Source organism: Nestor notabilis, unplaced genomic scaffold (assembly GCF_000696875.1).
Source record: "Nestor notabilis isolate BGI_N333 unplaced genomic scaffold, ASM69687v1 scaffold10066, whole genome shotgun sequence".
In the NCBI taxonomy this organism is placed as follows: domain Eukaryota; kingdom Metazoa; phylum Chordata; class Aves; order Psittaciformes; family Psittacidae; genus Nestor; species Nestor notabilis.
The window spans coordinates 22827-41588 of NW_009932359.1; the positions used below are offsets into that span (position 1 = coordinate 22827).

The 18762-nt window shown below is 36.7% G+C and overlaps 1 protein-coding gene across 1 annotated transcript; it reads right to left on the reverse strand.

Annotated features, from left to right (window-relative positions):
* Positions 1–345: 345 nt before the first annotated feature.
* Positions 346–18237, reverse strand: WASF1 (WAS protein family, member 1). The gene is made up of 8 exons (XM_010016347.1): positions 18174–18237; positions 17149–17283; positions 8123–8276; positions 7339–7456; positions 6374–6546; positions 4075–4254; positions 2111–2748; positions 346–1254 (listed from the first exon to the last, which is right to left on the reverse strand). The coding sequence occupies exons 1-8, from the start codon at positions 18235–18237 to the stop codon at positions 1097–1099; spliced, it is 1620 nt and encodes a 539-aa protein (XP_010014649.1). The 3' UTR covers positions 346–1096.
* Between the last annotated feature and the right edge of the window lie 525 nt (positions 18238–18762).

Consider the following 18762-nt stretch of genomic DNA (forward strand, 5'->3'; position numbering starts at 1 on the left):
GACACTGATGGTAAAGTTTCTTATTAGAAAAAAATAATAATAAAAAAAAATTCCTAAATTACATAGGCCACAAACTCAAAATTTTTGTTTGGTTGGTTTTTTTTGTGTTGACTGACAGATGACAGCGTGTTGCCTGACAGATGACAGTAAGATTTCAGGGTTTTTTTGGTAGATATGCATACAGGTATAATTTGATGATAGATTTTTTTTTATTTAATATAGATCCTTAGGTAAGCAGAGAATATTTATTGTAACTTTGTAGAATGCAGATTAAACCTTTGCAGTCCAGGGATCCTTCAGGTATACCAGTGAAAAGCAGGCTTCATTGAAAATGCAACAACCAGGAACATTTAAAATGAACCATTTATTAAACCAAACTGTTATTTTAACAGTTACATAAGTTACACAGCATGTTTAAGTCAAAAGATTTCACAAGGAAAACAAAAATTAAACTTTTATTATGCAGGCAAAAATAGTACCACACAATATGTACCTGGGAAGGAAAGAGGGAAGGGGAATCTCTAAACATTCAAATAAGGCCATAATTATTTAAAAACAACGATAAAACAATAACAAAACCCCCCAAAGATCCATTTTCCTTTCAGTGTGTTCAGTGCTGCTAACTATATGTACTTTTAGTGTACAGATGTAATCGAGGCAGTAATACCTTGATAGCTAGGTTTAATGTTTTAAAACTCTATCAGAAGTGGAATAAGGCTCATTAGTACATACAGCTGCCCTCGGAATGTCAATCTCAGTTGCCTTCATTAACTTAAAATTCACAAAGTGCACAGTTAAGATATGCCAAAAAATTGAAACTGCTACTCTACCAACAGCTGCCCATGCTTAATACTTAGTGGTCTATTGGAACAGAGTATGTTCTTTCAAAAAAGATGTGTAAGAAAAGCCACTGTAAAACATTTAGTCTCAAAGATGCACTAGGAGCTTTTTGTAAACGGAAAAGTAGAAAAACATGGATTAATTATGTAAAGAAAAGAATACAAAACCCACTAGAAATGACCATCAAACTTTCAAAGAACAAGCACCACAATGGACATTAGCATTCGATTTTGCAGCGTACAGCAATGTAGTAATTTTACTCTAACCAATCCACTTCATCAAATTCTGAATCATCCTCTGAATCGCTGTATTCCACAGCAATGCGTCGAGAAAGTATAGTAGCAACATCATTCTCAATGCGCTCATGTTTAGCTTCTTGTTCACGTTGCTCTTCAACTTTGCGTAGCTGAATACCTGAAGAACAACAAATCACAAACATGTTACTCCTCCTTTAGCATTATACAAAGTATTTAGCTCATGATTCACACAACGCTTTGCAAACAAAAATGAAGGCTGAGGACACTATTCACCTCAAGTTCTCTGTCAAGTTTTGAAAGAGAGGAATGTCAGAACTGCAGTGGCAGTCCAGCTCATCAATCCTTCTACTGTTATATCCTGCCTTGGATTTTCCATTAAAAAAAAAACCATATCCACATTTTCATTTTTTTCATCAGGAAAACACTGCCTTGCACCTCTGCCATTCCCTTGAACTCTGTCAGAGGGGCACCTTGCAATGTGAAGACTGCTTCGCTACCACGTTGAGACATGTCAAGAATAGATACTTAACAGCTTTAAGTCTTAAACAATGATTTCTGAATGTCATTTATATGTGCCTGTAATACACCAATATGTGATCAAAATTCCAATGCCAGTGGGCCTGTTCTTTCACCTAACAGTTTGTGAGAAACAATGTTTTTGTCTTTTACACAATCTGTAGGTTATCAGTGATAGCTACATTTTTAGGTAAACAGAAATGAAGAGATAATCTACACAGATTATCTATAAACACATGTACTGTTTTTAAAAAAAATCTAACTTCCACAGAGAACCAGTTTTGCATCCAAACTAAACATCTGATTAGCACAATTCCAAACTGAAAAAATCTGTCTACTTGGCAATGCACACGCTGTAGAGAACAGGAAGCAGAAACACACTTAAGATGCATTCCTCTAGCTTCTTACACATGTGAAATATTCCATCTCTCAAAGCTAATGTGTACTTAGCAAGTTGCTGAGACTATTCCCTTTGCCCCTTAATAGCCAAACCTCACCTTTCCGTATTGCTTCCAGCAGAACGCTTCTAGCATCACTGATTACAGGAAGAGTTGAAGGATGGCGTTTGGGTTCAGGAGGAGGAATCACTTGGGATGGTGGAGATGGGGGCATTAAGGGGGCATGAGGGCCAGGGACAATGGTTGTAGGAGGAGGGTGCAGAACAGGAGGAGGGTGAGAAAGGGCTGCAACTGTGACAGGAGAAGAGGGTCGAATGCCAGGAGGCGGCAAGGGAGGAGGTGGAGGTGGTGGAGGAAGTCCCTGTACTTCAGCTTGTGGAGGACCTGGGTGAACTGGTACAGCTTCACACACCTGGGCAGCTCTAGTGACAGGAGGAGAGGGTTGTGCTAGGGGAGGAGCAATTGGAGGTGGTGCTGGATGTAGGACTCCAGGAGCTATCTGGAGAGGAGCTGGTGGAGGTGGCACAGCTGGAGCCTGCAAAGCAGCTGTGGGAGGAGGTGGAGGAGGTGGGACTGGGGGCGGAGGAGTGGAAGTCATTGCAGCTCTTAGTGATGAAGTTGATAAAGCAGATGGAAGAGGTGGTGGCGGTGGAGGAGGAGGAGTGGGGCTCACAAACACTGGTGTTCTGCCTGTTGCTGGTGACTGAGGACGATTTTCTACCAAGCCAGTCGTAGAACTGAAACATCCAATAACAGGACAGTTATTAGATACGGAGAGTGGAAAAAATAGTAGTAGATTCACTTCTGCAATTTAAGAATATTGAATGCTAGGCATTAAAGAGCATTACATACTATGATGATTTCAAGGTATTTATAGCATATACAAGGAAATCTAATACTCAGTGTGGAATATACATCAATCTTCCAACAGGCCTTTGCTCAAATTCAGCTATTAACTGTGTTTATACTCTTACGCAAACCTGAATCTTTACTAAAGGTTTCCTACACTAGTGTAATTCTCCCCTCCCATCCCTAAATAAATCCAAATTATTTTTCTGAAGTAAGGGCACTGCCGGTTGATTAATTGCTTTGATTCACAGAACTTTAACAAGAGAACAGTACAAGCGATGAGGATGAGTTACATTCAAAATACGTATTTTAAGGTTTGATGACAAAATGAGTGAGGCTAATATCAAAGGTCACCAATTCTATGTACAGAGAAGTAAATTTATATGCTACTCATAGTGCAGTGAATAGGTGAATTGAAGAAAACAAAAGGGAACAGTAAAATTATTTTCTTGAAAGATCACTACAGGATTTCTTTCAGCTGCTGTGGAAAATTGATCTAAAGAGTTATGCATTTCTGTGTATAATCTTCTGAACAGTAAAAAGACATTCTTTCCAACACATCTCGTGAATGGCAACAGTCATGTCTGAATTAACTGTCCTCTACTCTGAGCTCTGTGTACCTGACCATAAAGTAAAATTTTGGGTATAAAACAACAGGTGAGTGGCAACCAGAGCCTCAGTCTAGAAAATATTTAACTATGTATCCAGTCCTGCAAAGGCACAGAGAAATAAAAAATGAAAACATTTAGGGGAAATAAAAAAAAAAAGGACATTTGCAATTTAGCAAATATAAAGAATATAGGTTTTGACAGCTGACTGTCTTACTGCGATGTATGCTTCCTTTCATGTAGGCTGAAACACAAATCTGTTGTATAAATTTCAGATTTTCAATTCAAAAATTCCAAAGCCAAATCCGGAGATTCTAACATCTTTCACAGAAACATTTTCCATGCGGTTATTTGTCTTGCCATCTAGCTCAGAAGGTGGCACAGTCTCAATATTAATGGCAAGGTCTCTACAATGGCACCCTAGGGAGTTTAGGATGCTGACCTTTCTCTCCAACTCCTGCATGGACGTGCAGCTGCAGATATGTCAGGGCTGTGGACTGACATAGTTCCTAGGATGTGTGTCCTGCCTGAGCTGCATGGAAATAATACTAATGACTACTAGTGGGGTTATGGAAAACTAAAACTCCCCAATAATTCTGCATGTACCTAACGCAAGGAGGCACAGGTTTCACATCTCCTGCTCCATGCATTGGAGGTGGCGGTGGTGGTTCATGTGGTCTGACCAACACTCGCTCCTCGGCTCTGTTCAGAAGTTCAGACATCTGGCTGTAGGGTAACGCAGAAAGCGAATATGATCCATCCATGTGGTCCACATATGCTTGAGATCTGCAGGGAAAGAGTGAAAAATGATCCAATGTAACCTTTAGTAAAAGTATTAGTGCCCTCAGCTACTGTTCTATACTTTAGTTTGATTTCTGAAATTCAAGTGTCTTCTCTGCATCAATGCTGCATATTGTACTTCATGTTTTTTTAATAATTTAGCCCACTTTCCATGCTATTGCTTATAGCAGCTCAAGGCTTTAATGATTTTGACAGGTGTATCAGACAACTTCTGCACTATGTGTGTGATCTTAGTGTTTATTAGTCACATTATTTTGAGTTAAGTAAACAGAGCAATACAATCAGAAGTATACATACACCACTGTCTATTATAAAACAGACATTACACTCAGTAATTGTTTCTGCTCCTCAATCCCTATATATACGCAACTGCACTCTTTTGTAACATTCATGAAACATCCATCGATGTTAGAATGGTAAAATTAAAAACTGAATAATTTATCTGAACTTCTGTCAGAGGATATACAGAACTCAGTGCTTTAGACCTAATACTTTATAGCTATGCAATGGATATAAGGAAGATAATTTAAATATCTATTATTGAATAGTAGTAGCAAATAAAGATGATTCAACTTTCTTGTTAATGACAACTTTAGAAACACATCAAGTCCTGATTAGTTAGGAAATTCTAATCAAGTACTCAAAGATTTCAAAAGATTTCTCTATTAAATTCAGAGGAAAAGTGTTTGCAGAACACTGCAAAAAGTAAAGTAATATTCTACATTTCCATATACTGCCACCACTGTAGTGTCTAAGTCTATTAAATTCTTCAGGGATGAAGTTTTTACTATGTTATTCAAAAGCATGGTGCTGTTTTGTATCTGAACAACACACTCTGCACATGTAGGATACTACAGCATAATTGCATTAGTGGTACTGAGATAACCAAGTTTTTGCCCTCGGTCCTGGGCATAAAAGGAATCCTGCAACAAGTATATATATGCGGAATCTGATGTACAACGCAACAGAAGGACAGAGGGAAAACATATGTTTCTGCCGACAGCTTGACATAGCAGTTTACAAAGATAAGATACTATGAAGTTGTTTCCAGAAAAAATGCTTGTCACCATAACTTGAGTTGTACCCTATTAAGTGAAACGCATTGGGACCATTTCACTTTCTGAATTGAGCTAAGTTTTCTACAAGCAGGTTTTCCCATTTTGCAGACAGCAAACACTATCTCCTAGAGTTGTCATAATTATTCACTGTCACTATTAAGTTTGTTTGAAGACCTCACAAAGCTAAACGAAATACTCCCTTTGGGTGTGTTTTTGGCCAGTGAAGGATAAGGGAAAAAAAACAACTTCTTTTTGGAGGACAATGAATACTTTTTAAGAACAATAAAAAACAAAACAAAACAAAAAAAAAACCCCAAACAAATCCAAAAAACCCCAACAACCAACTAACCCCCCAAAACATACCCCCAAGACTCCTGTATTACTTGTCAGTCCTCTTTCCTCTCAGACATTTCTTGGCTGGTAAAATGGACTTGGTTTTGCACAAACACCAGAAGCGTAAACACAGCAGGTGTTTACCATGTGAAATGCTACTTTTAGCCACCAGCAAATACGTGCTGTGAAATAAGAATCCAACAGGTTGGATTTTGTAATAGACTATAAGCAGAAATGTCAATCAAATCTTGGATTTGCTCAAGAGTAAAGAGAAGCTCAGCGTTCTCATTTGAGTTCCAAGTAGACATTTGTTCACATCACACCCACCATATAGTCTTGGCAGTGTTTGCTGAACTAAAATCAAGAGACTGGAATAAAAGGCATTTTGTAGGTCAAGACTGGAATGTAGTGACACACCTGTGTGCAAACTTGCAACAGTGACACTACACCTTCTTCAAAATGCAGACAACACATCCTCAAGGATACAATGAATTCCAAGAATACACACTACTATTAAAAATAACAAGGTAGTAACTACTTCTTTACACACACACTAAGTATTTTAAAACTGAGGTTTGATTGAGCTAAATCAACAATTTCCAGCGCATTTCAAGAATAGCAGTGACATCTCATCATTTACCATTTCTCAAGCTTGTTCGCTATGTCGTACAAATACCTGTACTTAGTAAAGGATAGAAAAAATAGAAAGGAACCTTGATTCAAAATGTGAAGCTGGGCCGTTAGCAACTTCAATGTGCTTATGCAAGAGGTTAGCATCATCTTCTGCAAGCTCCGGGCCTTGGGCTAACTTCTGCCACTCTCTCCGTCTGTCATGAGGTGCCCGTGGCACTTTTTCTGGTTCATGAGGGCGATCCAGATTTTTCTGCTGTAGGAGAGTTGTGCAAACAAAACTGACAGCTAAGACAGTGCTTTTTAATCAGCTGCACTTACATATCTGCCACAAAATAATGAAAAACAATCCCAATTCAAGTGCAAGAAATATTTACTTTCAGTCTAAATATATGTAAAGCAAAATTACTTGTAAAAAACTTCAGTCTAGTGAATAATTAGCTGAATAATACAGAGAAAAATAACTGTGTAAGTAGGTTTTTACTCTAAGTCTGAAAGAATAAATCTTACACATTTATTGTCTCTATATGTGAAATGTACAGAATAATGGCAAAACAAGTAGATCACCTTTGCAAAAGTGTTTGATGATTTTCAAAGAATATAAACATAGTGCTCTATTCCTATTTACTTCTTTTTAGAGTAAACATATCTATTAGAACATTGTTCAAGCTTTTTCACCTGCAAGATTTTCAGAATTTTGCATTAGAAAAACAAGGTGCCATTGTAATTCTTTATTCTTGCTGTATTCCTCCTTTTTTTTCTCTTTTTTGAGTCTTTGCTAGAAAACTTACAAGTTTTGGCAAGCCTGCTGTTAGTTACATTAGGACAGCATGAAAGCTCTAGGCCCTTCTATATTATTTTACTAATTATTAAATACTTATTTCTTAAAGTTGACAGAATTGCATGAATACAAGTAGTTTTCTTAGAATGAAGATCACTCTGTAAAGTTTGGATTGTCATTAATTGCATAACCAAAAAAGTGTTATATGTGTAAACAAACCCTTTCAAGGAAGAAACACTAGAAGCTACAGAAAACTAACATACATACCTTCTGCTTCCTCTTTTCTTTTCTTTTGTCCTCAGTGTCCTGCAACATTTTTTCCTTCCACAGATCAAAGAAGTATGAAGGATTTGTATAAAATTTCAAACCCTCTTTTCCATCATCCCTGAAATACAATGTTGTAAACAAAGCATATTATTTATTTGACAACACATGAATCCAAACATTAAGGCAAAGGCCTAGTGTCTCAGACCCTGAAATATTTTACTGAAGAACAGTAAAAAGATGAACATTGACCTCCTGTGCCATTATTCTTTACTATCTTTCCTTCTATTCAAGGTCCTCATTTTAGAAAAGTAACTAATGTAAGCTGCAGATAAAAGGAGAGTATCATAAATCACAGAACTCCCATTCCAATGACTCAAATCTTGCTCTTAAAACGATGAGCAAATTTGCATGGCTGCTCGTGTTCCAACTAATAAGTCAAGCTGACTTTGGGACAGCAAACAACATTTCCATTAAAGATCTTTCTTTTTATATGCTTAACTGCTTATTTTCTTCACTTTGCATCCACAAGTATTACACAGCTTAATAAATACAGGTAATAAAACTGTCTTTTTCTTACCATTATTATGCTGGGGTGAAATTTGAGTGAAGTTTTAATGCTTATAATGTCTTCTGCTGCCTGTATTCCTCCAGCACCTTTACAGTTTTCTAGTCTGGCTCCTTAAATACTCAAGTGCTAATTAACATGAGCAATGTGCCTGGATATAGCAGCTCTATTACATAAAATAAGCTAGAAATTAGTTTTGATTAATTTTAGTTTACTAACCTGTAAGGGGTGAGAATGTTAAGTGGAGGAGGCTGTTCACAAATGTCGTAAGTTTCTTGCAAAGGAATAGGCAGAGTTTTGCGGTCAAACAGCTGTTGATCTTGAATTGTGGAACTCCGGAAAGCCTTCCTCATTGTAATGTCCTGCAGTGACACTGAAAGGGGACATTGCCATTTAAAAAAAACATCATGAATGATTTATTATTTGGATTAATCTGGAACTGCTTAATGCTGATTAGAATATAAATATCAAGCATTACTACTAATATCTTACAACTTTTACAGCAGATAAAAATTCATCTAGCACCACTGCCAGGGCAAGATACTGTCAGATTATGTCAAAACATGCTTTTAATGGTCTAGAACATTATCCTCCATTTAGCTTCATGGGAAATTTTTGCTTACATGGGTAGGTATCAGAGCTCTGTCTCCCCAAAGCAGTTCAACAAATTGCTTGCTGTAGCTCTAAAATACTATTCTGTAGTTTAGAAGTACCTAATAACATTTACCAACTCTTTTCCACAATTCTTTTGGTACTAAAAAGTCACTCTCTATCTTGAGGTATAGATTTTACGTTTACACTATCAGCAAGCCAAACTTTGCATTCCTTACACATAGGCAGCAGTTCCACTGATGGCCCACTGAGATGTCCAACCAGCAGGTCAGTTACGCTTATGCTACTGCTATCAGTGAGTTTTAATGGGAGGTGATACTATGTTCCAATACACGAAACTAGTCAAACGTTGGGTTTAATCAGATTGTTTAATCGAGATGAGTATTCTCTGTTCAATTCAGGTGAGACACTTTGAGATTTTAGGCGCAGTAGTTTGGAATATTTTTATATGTTTATTTTAGACAAACAGGCTGGCAGGAGGGCCACTTTTTTCAAGATGAGAGGACAACATCCCCCCTCCCATATCACTGGGGCCTTTGTCACCAATTTTTCCAGAGAGTGCATCTGTTTAAGCTGAAAGCTGCATTTTACTCTGGTTCCCATAACATAGACATGTACACACATTTATATACACACACATATAGTACACACAGAGCTGGATTTCTATTGTATGATCACAATGTGGCAGAAGGGAGGATTTTTTCCAGAGGGCTTTCAATTCCTGGAATGCTCTATCTTCTTACCTAAGCATACTGGCAGCATCATTTGTGAGGCTAAAGATGGGACTTATACGATTTTCAGTTCAGCTTTTGAAGTTTATTACTGTTGGCAAGGTTGTGCGTTCATGGAGAAGTTTCCTCCTTTTTCCCCTAAGGTTTTATTTCATTACAGTGTTTTTCATTCTTTTCAATACGTTTACCTTATCAGAAGTCTCTTTAAGTGTGTGAAAGAAGTATTATAATGTATGAATGTCAGCCAGGAGTCTCAATTTCTGCAGGTATTTTTGCACTCATAAATAACCCTATATATTTTGTACCTGTCATGAAGTACAGGTTATTCATAATTAGAAAAAGCGAGTTTTACCTCATCTAAAACCCTAGTGTTAAGAGTCTTTTATACCTCAGCTGTTGTACCTTTGGATTGTTGGTTTTACAAATCTTACCAGATGTACTTGTTCAGAGTTGCTTGGTAATCCTGCAAGTCTTTAAAGCGACTGTCACTTAATAGAGACTGTGCCAACAAAAATGAAAGTTAGCATACTTCTCTTTGAATCTGTGTACATTCTTAAGGAAATTAAGCAAATTAAATTTATTCTAATAAATACAGTCTTTGTTTTAATATTAAAATGCTCACAGAGTATGCGACACCATATTATTGAGACATACATTGTTCTATTAGCTCTTTATTAGCACTCCTTAATCTCTTCAGGGTGGTGAAGTGCTGGCACAGGTTGCCCAGAGAAGCTGTGGCTGCCCCATCCCTGGCAGTGTTCAAGAGCAGGTTGGACGGGGCTTTGAGCAACTTGGTCTAGTGGAAGGTGTCCCTGCCTGTGGCAGGGTGTTGGAACTAGATGATCTTGAAGGTGCCTTCCAACCCAAACCATTCCATGACTCAAATAGAGCCGGTCTAATTCATAATATCCATTTTCTTGTTTAAATCTCCTCTTTTTGACAGCATGTACAAAAGAGTAACATACCTGAGGATAATCAATCAACTCCCAACAGTAAGTGTAGATTACTTTCTTTCTAAAACTAAGATACATAGAAAAGATCTTCACAGAAAACATAGGCTGTAGAATTTCAAACAGCTAACAGCATTTGCTGCACTTATATCCAAAGACCAGCATTCACTTTTCAGTGAATGCCACTATTCAAAACAACTGACTACATTACGACAACATTGCTAAGGAAATGAGAGGACACAGCACACAAAATACTGAGAATCATGATACTGATATAACTCATCTACACACAGGGATCAGGTAAATCCCATGCTGCAAGCACAGTGTAATCCTGGGCTGTACACGGTTTGGCTTACAAAGCCATTTGTTTAACTTGCCAGCTGGCTAAGAAACAGAAGCCCTCTGTGGCTTGCCATCTCAGGGGGCAGAATATGTGAAAACCTGGCTGGTCATCCAGCCACTTAGCTTTGGCTGAATGACAAACTGGCACAGCAAGAGGACAAATTGGATGTAGGAATTCAGGTGTGAGAAAAGACAAGACACTGAAGGAGGAGTTGGAAATGCTGTAGGCATTTGACTTGATGCTGACTAATTTAAGCTTCAGGTTGCCTAATTCCTAACTAGCACTGGAACCTTTGTATAGCCCAAGATTCTAAATTTCATACAGATACATTTTCCTGAAAGTCCATCTGCTACACCACTTGTGTTTACTGCAATGAACAAAAAATGGAGTTGTAAAATTTCCTTAAATGTTGAGATGTTCACAATTTAAGACAAATATTAATTCAACAAACCGAATAAATGCCATTTTATCTTTACTGTATCTGTTGTCTGGATTGTATGAAAAGACCTATTATATCAGCCAGTCCAACATTCTGTACACAACAATATTATTACCTAATTTAAAATCATCTCTGTCAGAAAGCTGAACTATCAACCTTATGTACATTTGGTTTTGAAAAAAGCTGCCAGTGCACTTTTATTTGTAATCAGCAATGAACTGGGAAAAAAAAACTAAATTGCGTGCTAAGATACAATAACTGGGTTTCTTTTGCCTGAACTACAAATTAAATTAATGAGTACATCTGTAATACATATATATACAATAACATTTTACCTCCTGTTAAGCCTCTCACTAAACTGCAACCCCCATTTTGTAGTAAAAATCAGGAATGGAGCACATCAGCATACTGAGAGAAAGTAGCTACTTTTACATTTCAAAGATATCAAACATTACATTTTATTTTGCCTCACCAGATGAAAAAACCCTGTTACTAGTTTTTTTTAATTCTTTTAAACTCACTCCAATGTACGATTTGTGACAAGGTTCTAGGCCAAAAATTACTGTTCTCCTAAAGATGGTAAATAAAGAAATAATATATATTCCTTTTAAAATCAAGTGGTCTCATCACTTTGCTGTGAGAATTTCATCCTGTCAAGTTTTAAGACCATGATGTCTTGAATGCCACAGCTATGACTCCTTGCAGAATTGAACGACTATAGGAAATTATATAAAACTCAATGGATTCAGTTGCCCACAATTCCCTTTCTCTGTTCAAAGCTTTGCCCAATGATTTAAAAAGTTCAGGGAAGGAAGAATGACAATATCAAATTGGCAACTTTGTCATAAGATTCCAATTAAAGGCAATTAATTGGGGAGTTTGAAAATTCTCTTCAGATAAAGATTTCAGTTCCTACAGATGCTGTAATTTTGAAGTCTCTACTTTATATATTTTTTTAATGATCATCCACTTCAACAAAGCCTACAATCGCACATGTATTAGGTTTCCCTGCCATCAGAATTCTTCTGCCTGGTTGCTGCAGGTTTAATAGTTGCTAAGCAAAGAGTCTTACTCTGCAGAACCGGAACTACTCTCCTTCAGGGTTGTCCCTAAAACAAGAAATTAAATTTTTCTGAAATATCTATTTATAAAAATCCAAAACAGCTAAAGCACTCTTTGGATAGAGAATGTGTGCAGCTTAATTACAGGGAAACAAAGAGAAGATGTAAATGTTAGAGCAATCATTTTAAGAGGACTCAGAAGCTGCTTTAAATGCAGCATGTAGAACCAGGGAGCCCAGAGCAGCCTGTTAGGGAAGATGTAAATCACGCAGCTGCACCAAGCAGTGTGGGGAGTCTCAACAGAACTGCCACATTATTTAACAAATGACATTTTGTCCAGATCTCTCTTCTTCCACACAAAGTACAAATTATGCTATCATGGCTTTACCACTGAACTATTAAGCCTTGGACACACTAATGTAAAACTGATTTACTTAATAAATAACCCATAAATCGAATTGAGTGCTAAGAAAATGGGAGAAAAGGCATGGAGAGCAGTTGGAGCTCAGCCCATCTGCATAGATCTTTGAGAGGGAGGCACACTCAAATCCAACTTTCATTAGGTGGAGATGTGCCAGGAAAAGTGACCTTCTATACGACTGAACCATCTTTTTCTTTATTTAACTTCGGGGATAAAAATTCTTATGAATGAATTGACAGTAGTGTTATTCTCCACATTAACTTATTACATGTGGAGGTAACGGCCTAATTTTCATGTGCTCCCTGTTCTTAACTCAGATTGCATTTATACTCAAATCACCAAATTCCTCTTCAGAGGCTAGAGGCAGTAAGTGAGCTGCCCTTTAAAATGAGATTTACTACCCATTCCTTCTAAGTCTCACAGTAGCTTGAATATCCTAATTAGAAAGTTGACTGAGTCTCCTATTTTCAGCAGCATACAGAGCACAATTAGCTGTCAAGCTTTTTAGGTTTCTCCCCACCTGATGCCACCTTTTTTGCCTATAGTGAAATGTAAAATTTCTCTTTAGCATTAATCCAGCAAAACTTCTGAAATACTATCTTTTTAATGACAAAGCAGTATTTTTAGAATGCTTAGGAAAAACATAAAAGCACATATATTCAAAGCCAGAAGCCCAATGAAATACAATTCACAACATTGTTTGATTCCTGAAGCATGCAAGGCTGCTCACCCATAGCACTTCTGCCAGTAAGTTTTTTAAGCTGCTTGTCACAGTTACAACTGATATGCTTTAGAAATCAAGAACTTGATATCCTGCTGCTGAGATGAAAATCCTCTCCAGTCTGAGATTTAAATAGAATTACGCAGTTCGTATTAACGAACCACTAAAATAATACCAAAATAAGCACATAACTCTCAGTTTACGATTTCTCCTTCTGTCTTGATACCATTTATTTCTTAGTGATACACAACTGTTTTCTAATACTTCATTACACTGCACATCAGAGCTGTTCTGTGTATCAGCATTTCAAAAAAGAACAACATAAAGGCTAAAATGGACATTCTTTTAAAAACTGTAAAATTTCTACAGAAAGGAGATTATTTACTTGTAGTAGTACTTCAAGCTTAATGGCACAAATAAATTCACAAAAATGTGGTAAATTTACAAAAATCTATTATTATACTTATAAAATTTGTATATATATGGGAAGAGTAACAGTATTTATAAAGTAAATACTGAAATTAAAAATAGTTCCAAAGAAACTATACTCTTAGGGTTTATTTTCTGACGTATAAGGAGGATATCTTACATTTTAGGGACACTGAAACCATCAACCTTACTTCACCTCCATAGCAAGAAAATGTTTTCCTAGTCCTAAGAACACCCCAGATATGATAACTCTTGAATACATACAGACTGGTTTCCTATACAATTGAAATAAAGGTCAGTTTATTGAAGGAAAGCAGAGGATTTCCTTTGGTCTACATGCAAGTTTAGAATTTCTTCTGAGGAGAAAAAAATATATGTAAAAAAATTATTACAATTCAAAATGAATAATTACAAGAAATCAAGAATTTTAGAACAGTGTAATAATTCAAATAATTCAAACCAACTTCACAGCAATTCTTCTATGACAGAAAGATTGTGCACCACGAGTTAGTTCCTTCAGGATACAATCCTAACCTTGGTTTTATTATTTCAGAGATAATGTAATAATTCAAAATGAGAAAACACACAGACCATTAAAAAAATTCAGAGCTTTTTATTATTCTGATTCTACCAGTAACATCTTGTTAAGTATCTGCAACTTGTTCAATGAATCTGATTTGGGCTGGTTTTGTTCATGCCACTTAACTTTAAATGAATCTTAATTTCTTCCTCTTGTGTAATAGCATGGGCCCAGAGGAACACATTAAATCTTCTATTACTGCCTGCTGGCAAAGAACTAGCAAATGAAACTCATTTTACAAGTATAGCCCATTTCACACATGCTGTTAGCTAAGCAGAAGTACTGAAATTTGTTTCATTCTTGCTTGGAGGGTTAAGAAAGGTAAATCCAAATGTCTTCCTCACACCTTCATATGTTAACATCCTCCAGCTATTTTAGCCCAGATCACATCTAAAACAAAACTATTTGTGATTAATTTCTAAATTTCAAGCCCAAAATAGGAGAACAGTTTCCTCATCCCTCATTTTTAAGGAAATATAATACCAAATTTCCTTTCATCTCCTTTGTCTTCATCTGGTGACTCATTCTGGGCAGACATTTGTGAATAAGGAACACTGGGTCAAGGACTGAATACTCTTAGGTTAATAAAGATAGTAATTTAATAGGTACTGACTGAGGACTGCATGTGTTCTTCTGAAGTACTAGCAGTCACTGCTATTCTACGCATGACAGAGTATTGGATTCAAGTCACACTTAACCACTTGACTTGATCAAGTAGACCCTGTTGTCTTTCACTGAGGTCCCTTTCTTTAGCTGTACAGTTTAGCATACACACACTTTATAGTACTGTGTAAACTATACATGGTATACTAAAAAAAAGTCCCTTTCTTTAGCTATAGAGTTTAGTATACACAGTACTGTGAAAAGTTATTGATCTGGTGCATTTGGGATTACATACTATTTAAAAATATTTCTAGCAATTCTCTAACATCATACAGTTATGGATATTTAGCACTGACACCTACAGCCAAACTTGTCAAAGGCCATTTACACAGGGAAGTACAATTTTTCACCTTGCTATCCTGTAGCATCCTTAGATGCTTTAACTCGATGACTTAAAATGGTCTCTCCATTTTCCTGAAATGTGAATGACTGCCATACTAGATATGCCACATCAACATATATCCCACTTCGATTTAAACTAAAAAACCAAGACTGTCATGGGTAAACACAGAAATGACATTAACACATTGGAGTATTACAGCTCTTACAAGATGACAATTGTTAACAACTTGTTACTGTACATAGAAAAGATTTTTGTGATTATCCAATCATAGTAAACATGGTGTTTTATTGGTGTCCTGGTTTCAGCTGGGATAGAGTTGCTTTTCTTCCTAGTAGCTGGTATGGTGCTGTGTTTTGGATTTAGTCTGAGAATAATGTTGATAACACAGGGATGTTTTAGCTGTTGCTGAGCAGTGTTTACACTAAGTCAAGGATTTTTCAGCTTGTCACCCCACCCCACCACCGAGCAGGCTGGGGGTTCACAAGAAGCTGGGAGGAGACCCAGACAGGACAGCTGACCCCAACTTACCAAAGGGATATTCCATACCATATAGCAGCATGCTCAGTATACAAACTCAGGGGAAAGCTGGGCAGGGGCCCCTGCTCTGGGACTCGCTGGGCATCGGTCATCAGGGGATGAGCAATTGCACTGTGCATCACTTGTTTCTACATTCTAATTATTTTATAATTATTATTATTTTTTTCCTTTCATTTTCTGTCCTATTAAACTGCCTTTATCTCAACCCATAGATTTTAATCTTTTTTTCCCAGTTCCCTCCCCCATCCCATGGGGCATAGGATGGAGTGAGCAAGCAGCTCTGTGGTGTATAACTGCCCACCGGGTTAAACCACAACAATTTGCAAAAGAGGTGCGTGTACATGATTTATGCTCACTTGTCAAGAGACTTGGAAAATCCCATTAATGTAAGAATTCCCCTGGGCAAGTCACTATTTCATGGAAAATCTGCTACTAGCTGTGAACAGCTGTCTTTTGAAATCTGTTCTGAAATTAATGTCATGCAAAATACAGAATCAAAACTTCCTTAGCTAAATTTGTTATTAGTGATACTTCAACATCCAGAAAGACAGCCTGAAGACCACGTTCCTGGTTTGACACTTCATTTTTCCTGAATGAGACACAACTATTACACCTAGACATTTAGAACTGAAACAGCTTTCTGTACTTTAAAATTGGATCCTACAAGCAATCTGAAGTTATTTTTCATTGATTGGATGTTGTTCTACTTTCCATGTTTTAGCCATATAGTCTAGAATACCCTAAAACTGTTTTAGGTTACAAGACCTTTCATAGTTCCGTGTGTAACCAACAGATATCCAGGAAAGCAAAAAAGCTTCATGGCATTTACATATTAGGTGGTCAATGTTCCTGCAGTTATCACAAAGCCTGTGCATCATTGAAATCCCACACAAGTTTTGTCTTATAGGCATGAGACATACTTGACTGACTTTTAGCAGTACTTGTTTTCTCAGTGCTAACCAATATTTATAGTACTTAAAGTAATTTAGGAAGACTCCAAGGGGACATAGAGCATCAATAAATGGAGCTATACTACTATCACTTCGTAAGTTGCAGTAAGAAAGATGGTAACAAATTAAATGCAAAAACCGAACTTAGCAAATGGTTACATGCCATGGGAATTAGTAGGAAGGTTAAAAAAGAGTAAAGACTTATTTCCAAGCATTCAAATAATGTATTATTAATATTAAATTCATTGGTAATAGTACCGTTCACTAACCATAAAAATGTTCAGCTCAGAAAGCTGCTCAAGGCTATAAAAGAAACCTGTAGTAGAAATACAAACAGACCTCTCTCTCCTGATGCTTTGCTCTGTGTTCTTATAAATATAACTGAAACTATTATTATTTCCATTTCAGGTATCAGTGGTGTCTGAGTGACAAAATAAGAAAAATTCAATGCAGGAGTTAGCTTACATTCCTCTTCCTTTGGATCAAGCTGTGTAACGCTGACAGATAAGCGATCTACACGTTCTTGTAAGGAGTTGACTCTAAATGAGAAACTGTGTGCTTCATTGAAAAGTTCACCAAATATATCTTCAGCATATTTACCTGAAATTAAAAAAAATAAATAAATACCAATCATACCTCAAGACAGCCAAATGAGTTTGCCCTGAAAAAGATTTCTAACTACTTCAAGTAAGTAAATCAAAGATGCATGAGTATCACTTGTAACAACCTGTACTTACTGAGCCCATTAAGAATGCTTCAGAAAAATAAATAAAAGTTAAATATTTAATTTGTAATTATTTGTCAGAGATGAAATTACTTTCTACATTACAGGACTGATATACTCACCTGGTATAAATTGATTTAACTATGCTGATATGCAAGGAACTAAACTGATTAGTTTCTTGGATATGTGTAAAAGGATGATTTCCAGCATCTGAACCTGTTCCTGTATGAGCAGTAACTAATCTTTCCAAGTGAATTTTTTCTCAACATTTCTCAAAATGAATTACAGTTTCCAGTTCTTCAGTGCAGATGACATTTCAAAAACAGAAAATCAGATATTTACAGCTAGGTTAATTAGAACCAGCCTATTCAAAAATACACACTAAAATAATAAACCCTACTTTTAAGGATCAAAATCTTTGTAACTGACCAATTTATATTGAAGTAAAGCAAGAATCTCCTTTGTTCACTTCAATGGACATCCAGAAGAGCAAGAGATTAACCTATCTTGAGGAAAGGATCAGTAATGAGTTTCTCTTCTGCAGGCAGAGTACTCCATGTAGTGCTTCTAATAATGCCCTCTGGACTCAACCTGAGTAGTCTGTCAATGCCACCACAAAAACCCAGCAGACTGCCTGGTAAAATCTGTAGCCACATTTCTGAAACACCACAGGATTGCTTTTAAAACCTTCTACCATACTATGCATACAGAATTTGTGTGCTGTTTGTGCACTTACATTGGTTTTTAAAGTATAAATCTAACATACCTTTAAGTACTTGGTTTGCACACAAGTTCTGACGGATGCAATAGGAATGGATAGTTATGAACATGTTGCCTTTGGAGAATGATACATGCAGTAGTATACACAAAAGCAAGGACATTTTTAAACAAACACATCAAAAAGACAACAATTAAATCCCTACAGGCACCGTGGAAACTACTTTAAAATACCATGTACAGTAAGCACAAGACCAGCGCTTACCATTTATTCAGGCTTAGGTAGCAGCAACAGAAATACAGCATGAGTATAAACAACAGAATATGAAAGGGGATATCAGAAAAAATGTAAGGAAGGATCACAAATTCTGGCATATTAAACATAACCCCCCAAAACTAGCAAACTAATAATAAATATTCCTTCGAAGACGTGAGGACCAAGAAAGCCTGCCAAGGAGCCCGTAGAGCCAACTGGTAATGAAGGTGTAACAGAGTACCTGGAGAAGACAAGATCTCTGCAGACAAGCTAATTTAACACTTTCCACAGTGAAAGGAACTGGAGACTCCCCACTTTCTGTGGAAGTCTCAAAGAAGCTGAAGGGACTATATAAAAACTACAAAACTAAATCTACAAAACA